The 14,530-nt window shown below is 42.5% G+C and overlaps 1 protein-coding gene across 2 annotated transcripts in view; it reads right to left on the bottom strand.

The window, feature by feature from the left end:
- TNNI3K (TNNI3 interacting kinase) overlaps positions 1-14,216 on the bottom strand; it is a 164,798-nt gene extending 150,582 nt beyond the window's left edge. The window contains exons 1-2 of one of the 2 annotated variants that reach the window (XM_072128309.1): positions 14,060-14,216; positions 11,751-11,859 (exon numbers count right to left, since the gene is read on the bottom strand). In XM_072128309.1, the coding sequence (XP_071984410.1) occupies positions 11,751-11,859; positions 14,060-14,099 (149 nt within the window). In that variant the 5' untranslated portion in view covers positions 14,100-14,216. The remainder of the gene's footprint in view (positions 1-11,750; positions 11,860-14,059) is intronic. The other variant, XM_072128310.1, reaches the window with a different exon arrangement.
- Positions 14,217-14,530: the final 314 nt, after the last annotated feature.

Below are 14,530 nucleotides of genomic sequence, written 5' to 3'. Positions count from 1 at the left end.
TCTCTGGAGCAGTCATCTCGATAAGGGAGATGTTTGAGAGATGTAAAGCTCTGAGGTGTGGGAGATATGTTGTAGGTCTGGACCAGGCTAAAGCCTTTGACAGGGTTGATCACGACTATCTATGGGCCACTTTGTCAAAGTACGGTATTCCGGGACAATTTATAGATTGGCTGAGAACTTTGTACAGAGAGGCGAAGAGCTTTCCTCTGATCAATGGTTGGCAGGGGGACACTTTCGGGGTAGAGGCTGGGGTGAGACAAGGTTGTCCTCTGAGTCCACTGCTGTATGTGTTTGCCATAGACTTGTTTCTGCGATCACTGCAGCGGTGTGATTTTCGGGGGGGTGCCGGTCCCCCGTTGCTTGCCTTTGAGGGTAGTCGCCTACGCGGATGATGTGACTGTGGTGATATCTGAACCTCATGAGGTGGAGATGTTATCTGCAGCCATCAGAAGTTACTCAGAGGCCTCCGGGTCTCTGGTCAACCTTGAGAAGAGTCAAGCTTTCTGGACATTGGATACTGCTCCTGGCTTTGATCTGCCACAGTTCGCCAAGGCTTCCACCCATATTAAAATCCTTGGGGTGAAATTTGGGAGGGAAGATAATGCCAAACTAAATTGGGAAGAGAAGTTGGAAACCGGAAATGCAAAGGTTCAGCGATGGAAGAACTGGAGGCTGACCTATAGAGAAAGGGTTACTCTGCTGAAGACTTACCTGGTCCATGTCTTCCTCTACGTCTCTGTCGTCTTTCCTTTGCCAGAATCTTTCTCCGCTAGGCTCTTTAGCCTGTTCTTCCAGCTTTTATGGGGGAACAGGTTGAACCCAGTAAAAAGAGGGATCACCTACCTGCAGAGGAGAGAGGGTGGGCTGGATATGTTAAATCCAAGGGTTTTCTTTGACTCCATGTTTCTGAAAGTCAATTTTGGTTGCCTGGACTCAAATAATGGTCTCCTGTGGGTAAGTAGTGTCAGGGACTGGATATTGCCTTTTGCAGAGTCTTGGGTGCGAGGCGGCAGTCTCAAGAGGGGCCGATGGACTCCTGGCTTCCTCCCCCAGTATCTGGAGTATGGTCTCAGGTGCATGGAAAAGTGGAGAATAGATAAGACCTATCTGGAGAGTAGGACCAGGAAGGAGCTGTACACTAATATCTGTAAGACCTACTATACAGTACAGCCAGCTTTGAGGGACTGCACGACGACCGCCCTGCAGGAGAGTCTGAAGTTTCTGAATAGTCCTAGGCTTCCTGCAAAATTATTTGACATCGCTTGGTTATCTCTGCATGGGAAGCTCTTTGTTAGGGGCAATTTAAAATTCCTGAGCGTCTCTGACCGTATGTGCCCCCTAGGATGTCAGCAGGAGGAGACTATGGAGCACTTTACCACCGAGTGCCAGGGAGGGAGGCAGATATGGGAGGAGGTGTCCCGCAGGCTGAATATACCACGTCTACTGTCTCTCAGATACCCAGATATCATCTATGGGGTAACACCACATATAACGGACATTGACCGGGTGACCATGTACCTCATTATAACCATCATTAAGTATTACCACTGGCACAACAGGACCCGAGTCTCAATCCACAGCGAGACCTTCCAGCACATGACAGCAGTCACACTCATCATGTCTGAGCTCAGGTGGATCCGATCCATAGAGATAGGAAAAAGAGATGGGAATAGGAAGTTATGTAGGAATATATGTTTGGACTAATGCATCGTGTAATTATGTTTAATCCTTTTACCTTTAACCAATGATGGACATTTAAGTTACTTATTATACATTTATTTATTAATTTCAATGTATGATTTCTGTTAAATTCTGATTGGAATGTACCATGTATTTTGTATGTTTCTACTAATAAAAATTGCCCCCTATGTACAGGAATATAACTACTATAATACTGCTCCCTATGTACAGGAATATAACTACTATAATACTGCCCCCTATGTACAGGGATATAACTACTATAATACTGCCCCCTATGTACAGGAATATAACTGCTATAATACTGCCCCCTATGTACAGGAATATAACTACTATAATACTGCCCCCTATGTACAGGAATATAACTACTATAATACATAGAAAAAGGAAAAACAAAATTCTGGTAACGGCTCACCCTTTTGTTGTAGTTGGTTGTAGTGGAGATTGTAGTGAATAGAGTCCGAAACGCGTTACCTCTGCTATCCCCCCCCCCCCTTTTTTTCCGTGTCACACTGTCTATTGCTGTGTCCATGTTTTTCCATGCTATTCAGCAGTGTTTTAAAATATTTTTCTAAATAAATGCTTCCACATGTTTTTAAAGAGTCGCTTACCCTTGGACCTTTTTTCATGAGTGCCGGTTTCCCGATTTTCCTCTTCTTTTTTTGATTCCTATAACTACTATAATACTGCCCCCTATGTTCAGGAATATAACTACTATAATACTGCTCCCTATGTACAGGAATATAACTACTATAATACTGCTCCCTATGTACAGGAATATATAACTACTATAATACTGCCCCCTATGTACAGGAATATAACTACTATAATACTGTCCCCTATGTACAGGAATATAACTACTATAATACTGCCCCCTATGTACAGGAATATAACTACTATAATACTGCCCCCTATGTACAGGAATATAACTACTATAATACTGCCCCTATGTACAGGAATATAACTACTATAATACTGCCCCCTATGTACAGGAATATAACTACTATAATACTGCCCCCTATGTACAGGAATATAACTACTATAATACTGCCCCCTATGTACAGGAATATAACTACTATAATACTGCCCCTATGTACAGGGATATAACTACTATAATACTGCCCCCTATGTACTGGAATATAACTACTATAATACTGCCCCCTATGTACAAGAATATAACTACTATAATACTGCCCCCTATGTACAGGAATATAACTACTATAATACTGCCCCCTATGTACTAGAATATAACTACTATAATACTGCCCCCTATGTACAGGAATATAACTACCATAATTCTGCTCCCTATGTACAGGAATATAACTACTATAATACTGCTCCCTATGTACAGGAATATAACTACTATAATACTGGCCCCTATGTACAAGAATATAACTACTATAATACTGCCCCCTATGTACAGGAATATAACTACTATAATACTGCCCCCCATGTACAGGAATATAACTACTATAATACTGCCCCCTATGTACAAGAATATAACTACTATAATACTGCCCCCTATGTACAAGAATATAACTACTATAATACTGCCCCCTATGTACAAGAATATAACTACTATAATACTGCCCCCTATGTACAAGAATATAACTACTATAATACTGCCCCCTATGTACAAGAATATAACTACTATAATACTGCCCCCTATGTACAAGAATATAACTACTATAATACTGCCCCCTATGTACAGGAATATAACTACTATAATACTGCCCCTATGTACAGGAATATAACTACTATAACACTGCCCCCTATGTACAGGAATATAACTACTATAATACTGCCCCCTATGTACAGGAATATAACTACTATAATATTGCCCCTATGTACTAGAATATAACTACTATAATACTGCCCCCTATGTACAAGAATATAACTACTATAATACTGCTCCCTATGTACAGGAATATAACTACTATAATACTGCCCCCTATGTACAGGAATATAACTACTATAAAACTGCCCCCTATGTACTAGAATATAACTACTATAATATTGCCCCTATGTACTAGAATATAACTACTATAATACTGCCCCCTATGTACAAGAATATAACTACTATAATACTGCTCCCTATGTACAGGAATATAACTACTATAATACTGCCCCCTATGTACAGGAATATAACTACTATAAAACTGCCCCCTATGTACTAGAATATAACTACTATAATACTGCTCCCTATGTACAAGAATATAACTACTATAATACTGCCCCCTATGTACAAGAATATAAATACTATAATACTGCCCCCTATGTACAATAATATAATTACTATAATACTGCCCCCTATGTACAAGACTAAATCTACTATAATACTGCCCCCTATGTACAGGAATATAACTACTATAATACCGCCCCCTATGTACAAGACTAAATCTACTATAATACTGCCCCCTATGTACAGGAATATAACTCCTATAATACTTCCCCCTATGTACAAGAATATACTACTATAATACTGCCCCCTATGTACAGGAATATAACTACTATAATACTGCCCCCTATGTACAAGAATATAAATACTATATTACTGCCCCCTATGTACAGGAATATAACTACTATAATACTGCCCCCTATGTACAGTGATATAACTACTATAATACTGCCCCCTATGTACAGGAATATAACTCCTATAATACTTCCCCCTATGTACAAGAATATACTACTATAATACTGCCCCCTATGTACAGGAATATAACTACTATAATACTGCCCCCTATGTACAAGAATATAACTACTATAATACTGCCGCCTATGTACAGGAATATAACTACTATAATACTGTCCCTATGTACAAGAATATAACTACTATAATACTGCCCCCTATGTACAGGAATATAACTACTATAATACTGCCCCCTATGTACAAGAATATAACTACTATAATACTGCCCCCTATGTACAAGAATATATCTACTATAATACTGCCCCCTATGTACAGGAATATAACTACTATAATACTGCCCCCTATGTACAGGAATATAACTACTATAATACTGCCCCCTATGTACAGGAATATAACTACTATAATACTGCCCCTTATGTACAGGAATATAACTACTATAATACTGCCCCCTATGTACAAGAATATAACTACTATAATACTGCCCCCTATGTACAAGAATATAACTACTATAATACTGCCCCCTATGTACAGGAATATAACTACTATAATACTGCCCCCTATGTACAGGAATATAACTACTATAATACTGCCCCCTATGTACAAGAATATAACTACTATAATACTGCCCCCTATGTACAAGAATATAACTACTATAATACTGCCCCCTATGTACAGGAATATAACTACTATAATACTGCCCCCTATGTACAGGAATATAACTACTATAATACTGCCCCCTATGTACAGGAATATAACTACTACAATACTCCCCCCTATGTACAGGAATATAACTACTATAATACTGCCCCCTATGTACAGGAATATAACTACTATAATACTGCCCCCTATGTACAGGAATATAACTACTATAATACTGCCCCCTATGTACAAGAATATAACTACTATAATACTGCCCCCTATGTACAGGGATATAACTACTATAATACTACCCCCTATGTACAGGAATATAACTACTATAATACTGCCCCCTATGTACAGGGATATAACTACTATAATACTGCCCCCTATGTACAGGGATATAACTACTATAATACTGCCCCCTATGTACAGGGATATAACTACTATAATACTGCCCCCTATGTACTACTACTAGTATACACTTACATTACAGTATAATCAGGAGGTGGTTACATTGTGTATCTGTATTCCGGTGTTGGCTCTGTTCTCTGTTCTTGGATAATATCTGTATCATATAGAGTAGATGGATATAGTTCGCATTTTGTTGTAGATACAACTTACAGAAAGAGAAGTAATGTAGCAGCTGAATCCTCCCGGGATGTGACATTATCAGGACATACAGCGAGCGGCTGCGGGATCCTGCAACCTTTTCAATATTCCCATTCATCCTCCATAGTAAGTGCCAGGAGCGGCCGGCGCTGCCCTCCCTCTCATCAGCCTCACGTTCACTGCGTGGGAAGGCGAGGAGTTAACCATTTCCTGCAAGTTTTCCTTCTCTTTGAATTTACTTTTGCAGAAAATTAAAAAAAACACAAGTAACGTTTTCAGCTGCCTGCAATACCACACCGAGCCTCCGGGGGCGCTGTTTAAAAACATCCCCTTTAATTCCTCCTTGTAAAAGTTTGGAGATAAATAGAAGCCAAATTCAGACTCAACAACTTTTATAACTTGAACATTTCTCATGTAAATGATGAAACCTAATTTAATTGTTCAACAATCAAAATTCCGGATGTGTGAGACGTTCCGAGGAGAATTCATAGCGAATCCTTCATAAACTCATTGGAATATTTATTCTCTCGCCAATAAGGATTGTTATATAATATTACACCACAGTCTGCATCAGCGCTAATGGAAATAATATCTCACCCGCATCATTACAGGGTAATTAACCGCGACATCCCACAAATCACCGTCTGCACATCGCCCCCTACTGTCCCAATACAGGAAATACACAACAATATCTCCAGACATGTCTCTAATTGTGTTCTGCACTCACTATTCTGCTGCTGGTGCAGTCACTGTGTACATATATGACATTACTTATCCTGCACTGATCCTGAGTTACATCCTGTATTATACTCCAGAGCTGCACTCACTATTCTGCTGCTGGTGCAGTCACTGTACATACATGACATTAATTATCGTGTACTGATCCTGGGTTACATCCTGTATTATACCCCAGAGCTGCACTCACTATTCTGCTGCTGGTGCAGTCACTGTGTACATACATGGCATTACTTATCCTGTACTGATCCTGAGTTACATCCTGTATTATACTCCAGAGCTGCACTCACTATTCTGCTGCTGGTGCAGTCACAGTACATACATGACATTACTTATCCTGTACTGATCCTGGGTTACATCCTGTATTATACCCCAGAGCTGCACTCACTATTCTGCTGCTGGTGCAGTCACTGTGTACATACATGACATTACTTATCCTGTACTGATCCTGAGTTACATCCTGTATTATACACCAGAGCTGCACTCACTATTCTGCTGCTGGTGCAGTCACTGTGTACATACATGACATTACTTATCCTGTACTGATCCCGAGTTACATCCTGTATTATACCCCAGAGCTGCACTCACTATTCTGCTGCTGGTGCAGTCACTGTGTACATACATGACATTACTTATCCTGTACTGATCCTGAGTTACATCCTGTATTATACCCCAGAGCTGCACTCACTATTCTGCTGCTGGTGCAGTCACTGTGTACATACATGACATTACTTATCCTGTACTGATCCTGAGTTACATCCTGTATTATACTCCAGAGCTGCACTCACTATTCTGCTGCTGGTGCAGTCACTGTGTACATACATGACATTACTTATCCTGTACTGATCCTGAGTTACATCCTGTATTATACACCAGAGCTGCACTCACTATTCTGCTGCTGGTGCAGTCACTGTGTACATACATGACATTACTTATCCTGTACTGATCCCGAGTTACATCCTGTATTATACCCCAGAGCTGCACTCACTTTGCTGCTGCTGGTGCAGTCACTGTGTACATACATGACATTACTTATCCTGTACTGATCCTGAGTTACATCCTGTATTATACCCCAGAGCTGCACTCACTATTCTGCTGCTGGTGCAGTCACTGTGTACATACATGACATTACTTATCCTGTACTGATCCTGAGTTACATCCTGTATTATACTCCAGAGCTACACTCACTATTCTGCTGCTGGTGCAGTCACTGTGTACATACTTGACATTACTTATCCTGTACTGATCCTGAGTTACATCCTGTATTATACTCCAGAGCTGCACTCACTATTCTGCTGCTGGTGCAGTCACTGTGTACATACATGACATTACTTATCCTGTACTGATCCTGAGTTACATCCTGTATTATACCCCAGAGCTGCACTCACTATTCTGCTGCTGGTGCAGTCACTGTGTACATACATGACATTACTTATCCTGTACTGATCCTGAGTTACATCCTGTATTATACCCCAGAGCTGCACTCACTATTCTGCTGCTGGTGCAGTCACTGTGTACATACATGACATTACTTATCCTGTACTGATCCTGAGTTACATCCTGTATTATACTCCAGAGCTGCACTCACTATTCTGCTGCTGGTGCAGTCACTGTGTACATACATGACATTACTTATCCTGTACTGATCCTGAGTTACATCCTGTATTATACACCAGAGCTGCACTCACTATTCTGCTGCTGGTGCAGTCACTGTGTACATACATGACATTACTTATCCTGTACTGATCCCGAGTTACATCCTGTATTATACCCCAGAGCTGCACTCACTATGCTGCTGCTGGTGCAGTCACTGTGTACATACATGACATTACTTATCCTGTACTGATCCTGAGTTACATCCTGTATTATACCCCAGAGCTGCACTCACTATTCTGCTGCTGGTGCAGTCACTGTGTACATACATGACATTACTTATCCTGTACTGATCCTGAGTTACATCCTGTATTATACTCCAGAGCTACACTCACTATTCTGCTGCTGGTGCAGTCACTGTGTACATACTTGACATTACTTATCCTGTACTGATCCTGAGTTACATCCTGTATTATACTCCAGAGCTGCACTCACTATTCTGCTGCTGGTGCAGTCACTGTGTACATACATGACATTACTTATCCTGTACTGATCCTGAGTTACATCCTGCACTATACTCCAGAGCTGCACTCACTATTCTGCTGCTGGTGCAGTCACTGTGTACATACATGACATTACTTATCCTATACTGATCCTGAGTTACATCCTGTATTATACCCCAGAGCTGCACTCAATATTCTGCTGCTGGTGCAGTCACTGTGTACATACATGACATTACTTATCCTGTACTGATCCTGAGTTACATCCTGTATTATACCCCAGAGCTGCACTCACTATTCTGCTGCTGGTGCAGTCACTGTGTACATACATGACATTACTTATCCTGTACTGATCCTGAGTTACATCCTGTATTATACTCCAGAGCTGCACTCACTATTCTGCTGCTGGTGCAGTCACTGTGTACATACATGACATTACTTATCCTATACTGATCCTGAGTTACATCCTGTATTATACCCCAGAGCTGCACTCACTATTCTGCTGCTGGTGCAGTCACTGTGTACATACATGACATTACTTATCCTGTACTGATCCTGAGTTACATCCTGTATTAAACCCCAGAGCTGCACTCACTATTCTGCTGCTGGTGCAGTCACTGTGTACATACATGACATTACTTATCCTGTACTGATCCTGAGTTACATCCTGTATTATACCCCAGAGCTGCACTCACTATTCTGCTGGTGCAGTCACTGTGTACATACATGACATTACTTATCCTGTACTGATCCTGAGTTACATCCTGTATTATACTCCAGAGCTGCACTCACTATTCTGCTGCTGGTGCAGTCACTGTGTACATACATGACATTACTTATCCTGTACTGATCCCGAGTTACATCCTGTATTATACCCCAGAGCTGCACTCACTATGCTGCTGCTGGTGCAGTCACTGTGTACATACATGACATTACTTATCCTGTACTGATCCTGAGTTACATCCTGTATTATACTCCAGAGCTACACTCACTATTCTGCTGCTGGTGCAGTCACTGTGTACATACATGACATTACTTATCCTGTACTGATCCTGAGTTACATCCTGTATTATACTCCAGAGCTGCACTCACTATTCTGCTGCTGGTGCAGTCACTGTGTACATACATGTCATTACTTATCCTGTACTGATCCTGAGTTACATCCTGCACTATACTCCAGAGCTGCACTCACTATTCTGCTGCTGGTGCAGTCACTGTGTACATACATGACATTACTTATCCTATACTGATCCTGAGTTACATCCTGTATTATACCCCAGAGCTGCACTCAATATTCTGCTGCTGGTGCAGTCACTGTGTACATACATGACATTACTTATCCTGTACTGATCCTGAGTTACATCCTGTATTATACCCCAGAGCTGCACTCACTATTCTGCTGCTGGTGCAGTCACTGTGTACATACATGACATTACTTATCCTGTACTGATCCTGAGTTACATCCTGTATTATACCCCAGAGCTGCACTCACTATTCTGCTGCTGGTGCAGTCACTGTGTACATACATGACATTACTTATCCTGTACTGATCCTCAGTTATATTATATCAGGCCATATATATTTTTATTACTGTTTAAATCTTCTGATTTCCCTCCAGATCTTCGGCTTCTCTGCACTTTCCTCTTTCTTCTCTGGAATTCGCTGTGTTGAGGTTTGAGTGTAGATTTGGTATTAACCTCCTGGTTTCTCTCAGCCTTGAGATTGGAGCAGGATTTATTTTTTCAGTTCCTCCGTGTCTGTGATTTAGTGTGAAACATTAAAATCTGCATTGGCCTCTCCCAGGGTGGGGAAGAGTCGGGAACGTCCAGAATAACAACACTGCATGACTACAGGTGCAGCAGAGCCGAGTGTGTTGTGTAGACAGATCCTTTGATTGCACCCCATGTCTGTCTGATAACGGCACCGCTGTGCTGGGTCAGTCTTATACTGCGGCTGACCTGAGGTCACTAATGCAACTGCAATACCAGAAACAACCTGTAGGCTGATGTGCTGCTGTTTTAGACATACTAGATTTAGTGTTTATCAAATTTTAAACAATCCCTTTAATAGCAGCCCCTATCTAGTGTAGTTATCATATCAGCATGTCTGAGTGGCCCTGGTAGGATGAGGATCAGTGGTTATCACCGGAGACTGAGTCCAATCATTTACTTCTATTATATGACACCACCTAGTGTCTGGAGTGTATAGTAACATGCACGTCCACCTGACGGGATGAGTGCTGGTGGACGGACATGCTCAGTCACTCTCTTACAGCCAAGTCTCTGCAGACTTTACCTCTGTACGGCAGCCAATAGGAATAGCATTTCCCCTGCTCGCCAGGGAAGGAGTCGAGCCTCTGCCTTACATAGATGTACAGCCAAGAAAACATAGCAGTGAGAAAGTATGAAGAAGACACAGAAGAAGGAAGTGACTTCCTCTAACCAAATCTTATTCCTAGAGAGGAAAGGCAACTAATTCTATCCCTTCTCTAAACACCCAGTAGGAGAAGCAGACTGATTCTTTCCCAAGTCTACATCCAGCAGGAGAAGGAGACTGATAATTTCCAGAGTGTATACCCAGAGGGTGAAGGAGAGTGATTTTGTTCAGAGTATATATGCAGAGGGATAACGGGACTGATGCACATTATAAACTCAGATTCTGTCCAAAACATATGCCTCGAAGGAGAACAGACTGATTCTTTCCCAATTCTATATCCAGAAGGATAAGGAGACTGATTCTGGTCAGAGTGTATACCGGGAGGAAGAAGGAGACTGATACTGTCCACAGCATAAACCCAGAAGACTGATGTTCTGAGTATACACCCAGATGGAGAAGTAGACTGATTCCTTCAAAGTACACACCCAGAATGAGAAGGAGACTATTTCCAGAGATCCTGTCCAGAGTAAATACCCAGAAGCAGCGTGAGATCGATTCTCTCCACGTTATACACCCTGAAGTAGAAAAAGACTTGTTCTTTCAAGAGCCTCCAACCAGAAGGGGAAGGAGACTAATTCTGTCCAGAGTATATACCCAGAAGAAGATGGAAACTGGTTGTCCAGATGATTTACCGAAAAGGAAACTGGTTCTGCCTGGAGCTAAGTCCCAGAAGGAGGACATTGATTTTATCTACATCTTACAACCGGGGGTAAGGCAGAAGGGTCAGGCTGATTGTGTCCATCTCTCATATTGTTTGCAGTGTGAACACAATCTTATAAGTTTCTGTAGTTCCATGTAAAACTATTGGCCTATGACAATGAGTTGTGCCAAAAGACAAACTCGACCCTGCTACATTTCATTGGTAACACAGAAGAGCCCAGAGACGTTACCTGAATACCAAGGTGAGTTCCCCGAGCTCCAGCTCCTTGATGTGAAGGTCATCGTCCAGTCTCTCCACAATCACCTGATACGACTCACTCACCTTCTTCTTCCACTCATCTAGAACAAAAAGCAACAATATCACAGTCCGGGCTTCATTTTAAAGGTCTCTATAGACATCACATAGGCTCCCAGGTCTCTATAGACATCACATAGGCTCCCAGGTCTCTATAGACATCACATAGGCTCCCAGGTCTCTATAGACATCACATAGGCTCCCGGGTCTCTATAGACATCACATAGGCTCCCGGGTCTCTATATACATCACATAGGCTCCCAGGTATCTATAGACATCACATAGGCTCCCGGGTCTCTATAGACATCACATAGGCTCCCGGGTCTCTATAGACATCACATAGGCTCCCGGGTCTCTATAGACATCACATAGGCTCCGGGGTCTCTATAGACATCACATAGGCTCCGGGGTCTCTATAGACATCACATAGGCTCACAGGTCTCTATAGACATCACATAGGCTCACAGGTCTCTATAGACATCACATAGGCTCCCCGGTCTCTATAGACATCACATAGGCTCACAGGTCTCTATAGACATCACATAGGCTCACAGGTCTCTATAGACATCACATAGGCTCCCGGGTCTCTATAGACATCACATAGGCTCCCGGGTCTCTATAGACATCACATAGGCTCCCGGGTCTCTATAGACATCACATAGGCTACCGGGTCTCTATAGACATCACATAGGCTACCGGGTCTCTATAGACATCACATAGGCTACCGGGTCTCTATAGACATCACATAGGCTCCCGAGTCTCTATAGACATCACATAGGCCACCGGGTCTCTATAGACATCACATAGGCCACCGGGTCTCTATAGACATCACATAGGCCACCGGGTCTCTATAGACATCACATAGGCCACCGGGTCTCTATAGACATCACATAGGCCACCGGGTCTCTATAGACATCACATAGGCCACCGGGTCTCTATAGACATCACATAGGCCACCGGGTCTCTATAGACATCACGTAGGCCACCGGGTCTCTATAGACATCACTGAGACTCCCGGGTCTCTATAGATATATCCCATAGGTATCCACAGACATTATATAGACTCTCCAGCCTGTAATGATATATATATATATATATATATATATATATATATATATATATATATATATCACATTCAATACACATGTACACAAGAGCCTTTCAGGACCTTTGAAGCTCCTCCAATGGTCCTGAAACCTCAGATTGAAAGCAGCAGAAGGGGCTCATCCTCCATTCCCCAAGAAGCTGATTCTAGTCCCAGATGTAGGAAGTGATTCCAGACTTGTAGGGGCAATAATATTCCTACATCCCCGGGCCAAGGGCAGTTATTATCCACCCCTGGTCACAGGGGTCCATAAACTTCTATGAGCATCATCTAGGCTCACGTCTCTATAGAACAGACTCATCCACTCCTATAGAGAGGTCACTGGTCCCTATAAACAGGTATCATCCTATAGAGCGGTCACTGGTCCCTATAGACAGGTATCATCCTATAGAGAGGTCACTGGTCCCTATAGACCGGTATCATCCTATAGAGAGGTCACTGGTCCCTATAGACAGGTATCATTCTATAGAGAGGTCACTGGTCCCTATAGACAGGTATCATCCTATAGAGAGGTCACAGGTCCCTATAGACAGGTATCATCCTATAGAGAGATCACTGGTCCCTATAGACAGGTATCATCCTATAGAGAGGTCACAGGTCCCTATAGACAGGTATCATCCTATAGAGAGGTCACTGGTCCCTATAGACCGGTATCATCCTATAGAGAGGTCACTGGTCCCTATAGACAGGTATCATCATATAGAGAGGTCACTGGTCCCTATAGACAGGTATCATCCTATAGAGAGGTCACAGGTCCCTATAGACAGGTATCATCCTATAGAGAGGTCACTGGTCCCTATAGACAGGTATCATCCTATAGAGAGGTCACTGGTCCCTATAGACAGGTATCATCCTATAGAGAGGTCACAGGTACCTATATACAGGTATCCTCCTATAGAGAGGTCACTGGTCCCTATAGACAGGTAGCATCCTATAGAGAGGTCACAGGTACCTATATACAGGTATCCTCCTATAGAGAGGTCACTGGTCCCTATAGACAGGTAGCATCCTATAGAGAGGTCACAGGTCTCTGCATAATAAGGGGTCTAAGGGATGTGGCCCCCCATGACCACCCTCCACCCATACCAGAAGACCCTATAACAATGTCCTGCAGGAAGGTATACCGTGTGATCCGTTACCTGTGCAGGTCTGGGTCGGCCGAGATTTATAATTTCCCATATGTTTATCGGACGTCTCTTTCTCACGGCGGACGCTCCGTGTAATCCGAGTCTCACTGTGAGAACAAACGGCCCAAATGCTGGCGCCCACCACGATAGCCCCCGGCTAAAAATAAACCCATCTAAGAGGAATGTCAGACAACAATGAGAGAAGCATCAGCAGAGCGAATCACAGCACAGATGTAGCAGAGCCGAACGCGCTTGGGGGGTTCTTAATGTAAAAGTCTGCTTCAGCACATTTTCATGAAATTACAATCCTGGAGCATCTTTTCTTAGAACTCTGCATTGTGGGAAGTGCTCCTGCACAGTGTAGCAGCCTGTGAAGCTTCAGCAAAAAGGGGCCATGGTAGCACCCCCCAGAGCCTTTCTGGCTCATTAGCATAATTTTTTAAAATTGCCGTTAAATTTAGTTTAAGATAACGTAGTGGGCTC

This window comes from Engystomops pustulosus, chromosome 10, assembly GCF_040894005.1.
Source record: "Engystomops pustulosus chromosome 10, aEngPut4.maternal, whole genome shotgun sequence".
Classification (NCBI taxonomy): Eukaryota; Metazoa; Chordata; class Amphibia; order Anura; family Leptodactylidae; genus Engystomops; species Engystomops pustulosus.
Note: the sequence above shows the minus strand (reverse complement) of the source record. Positions and strands in the feature narration are given on the sequence as shown.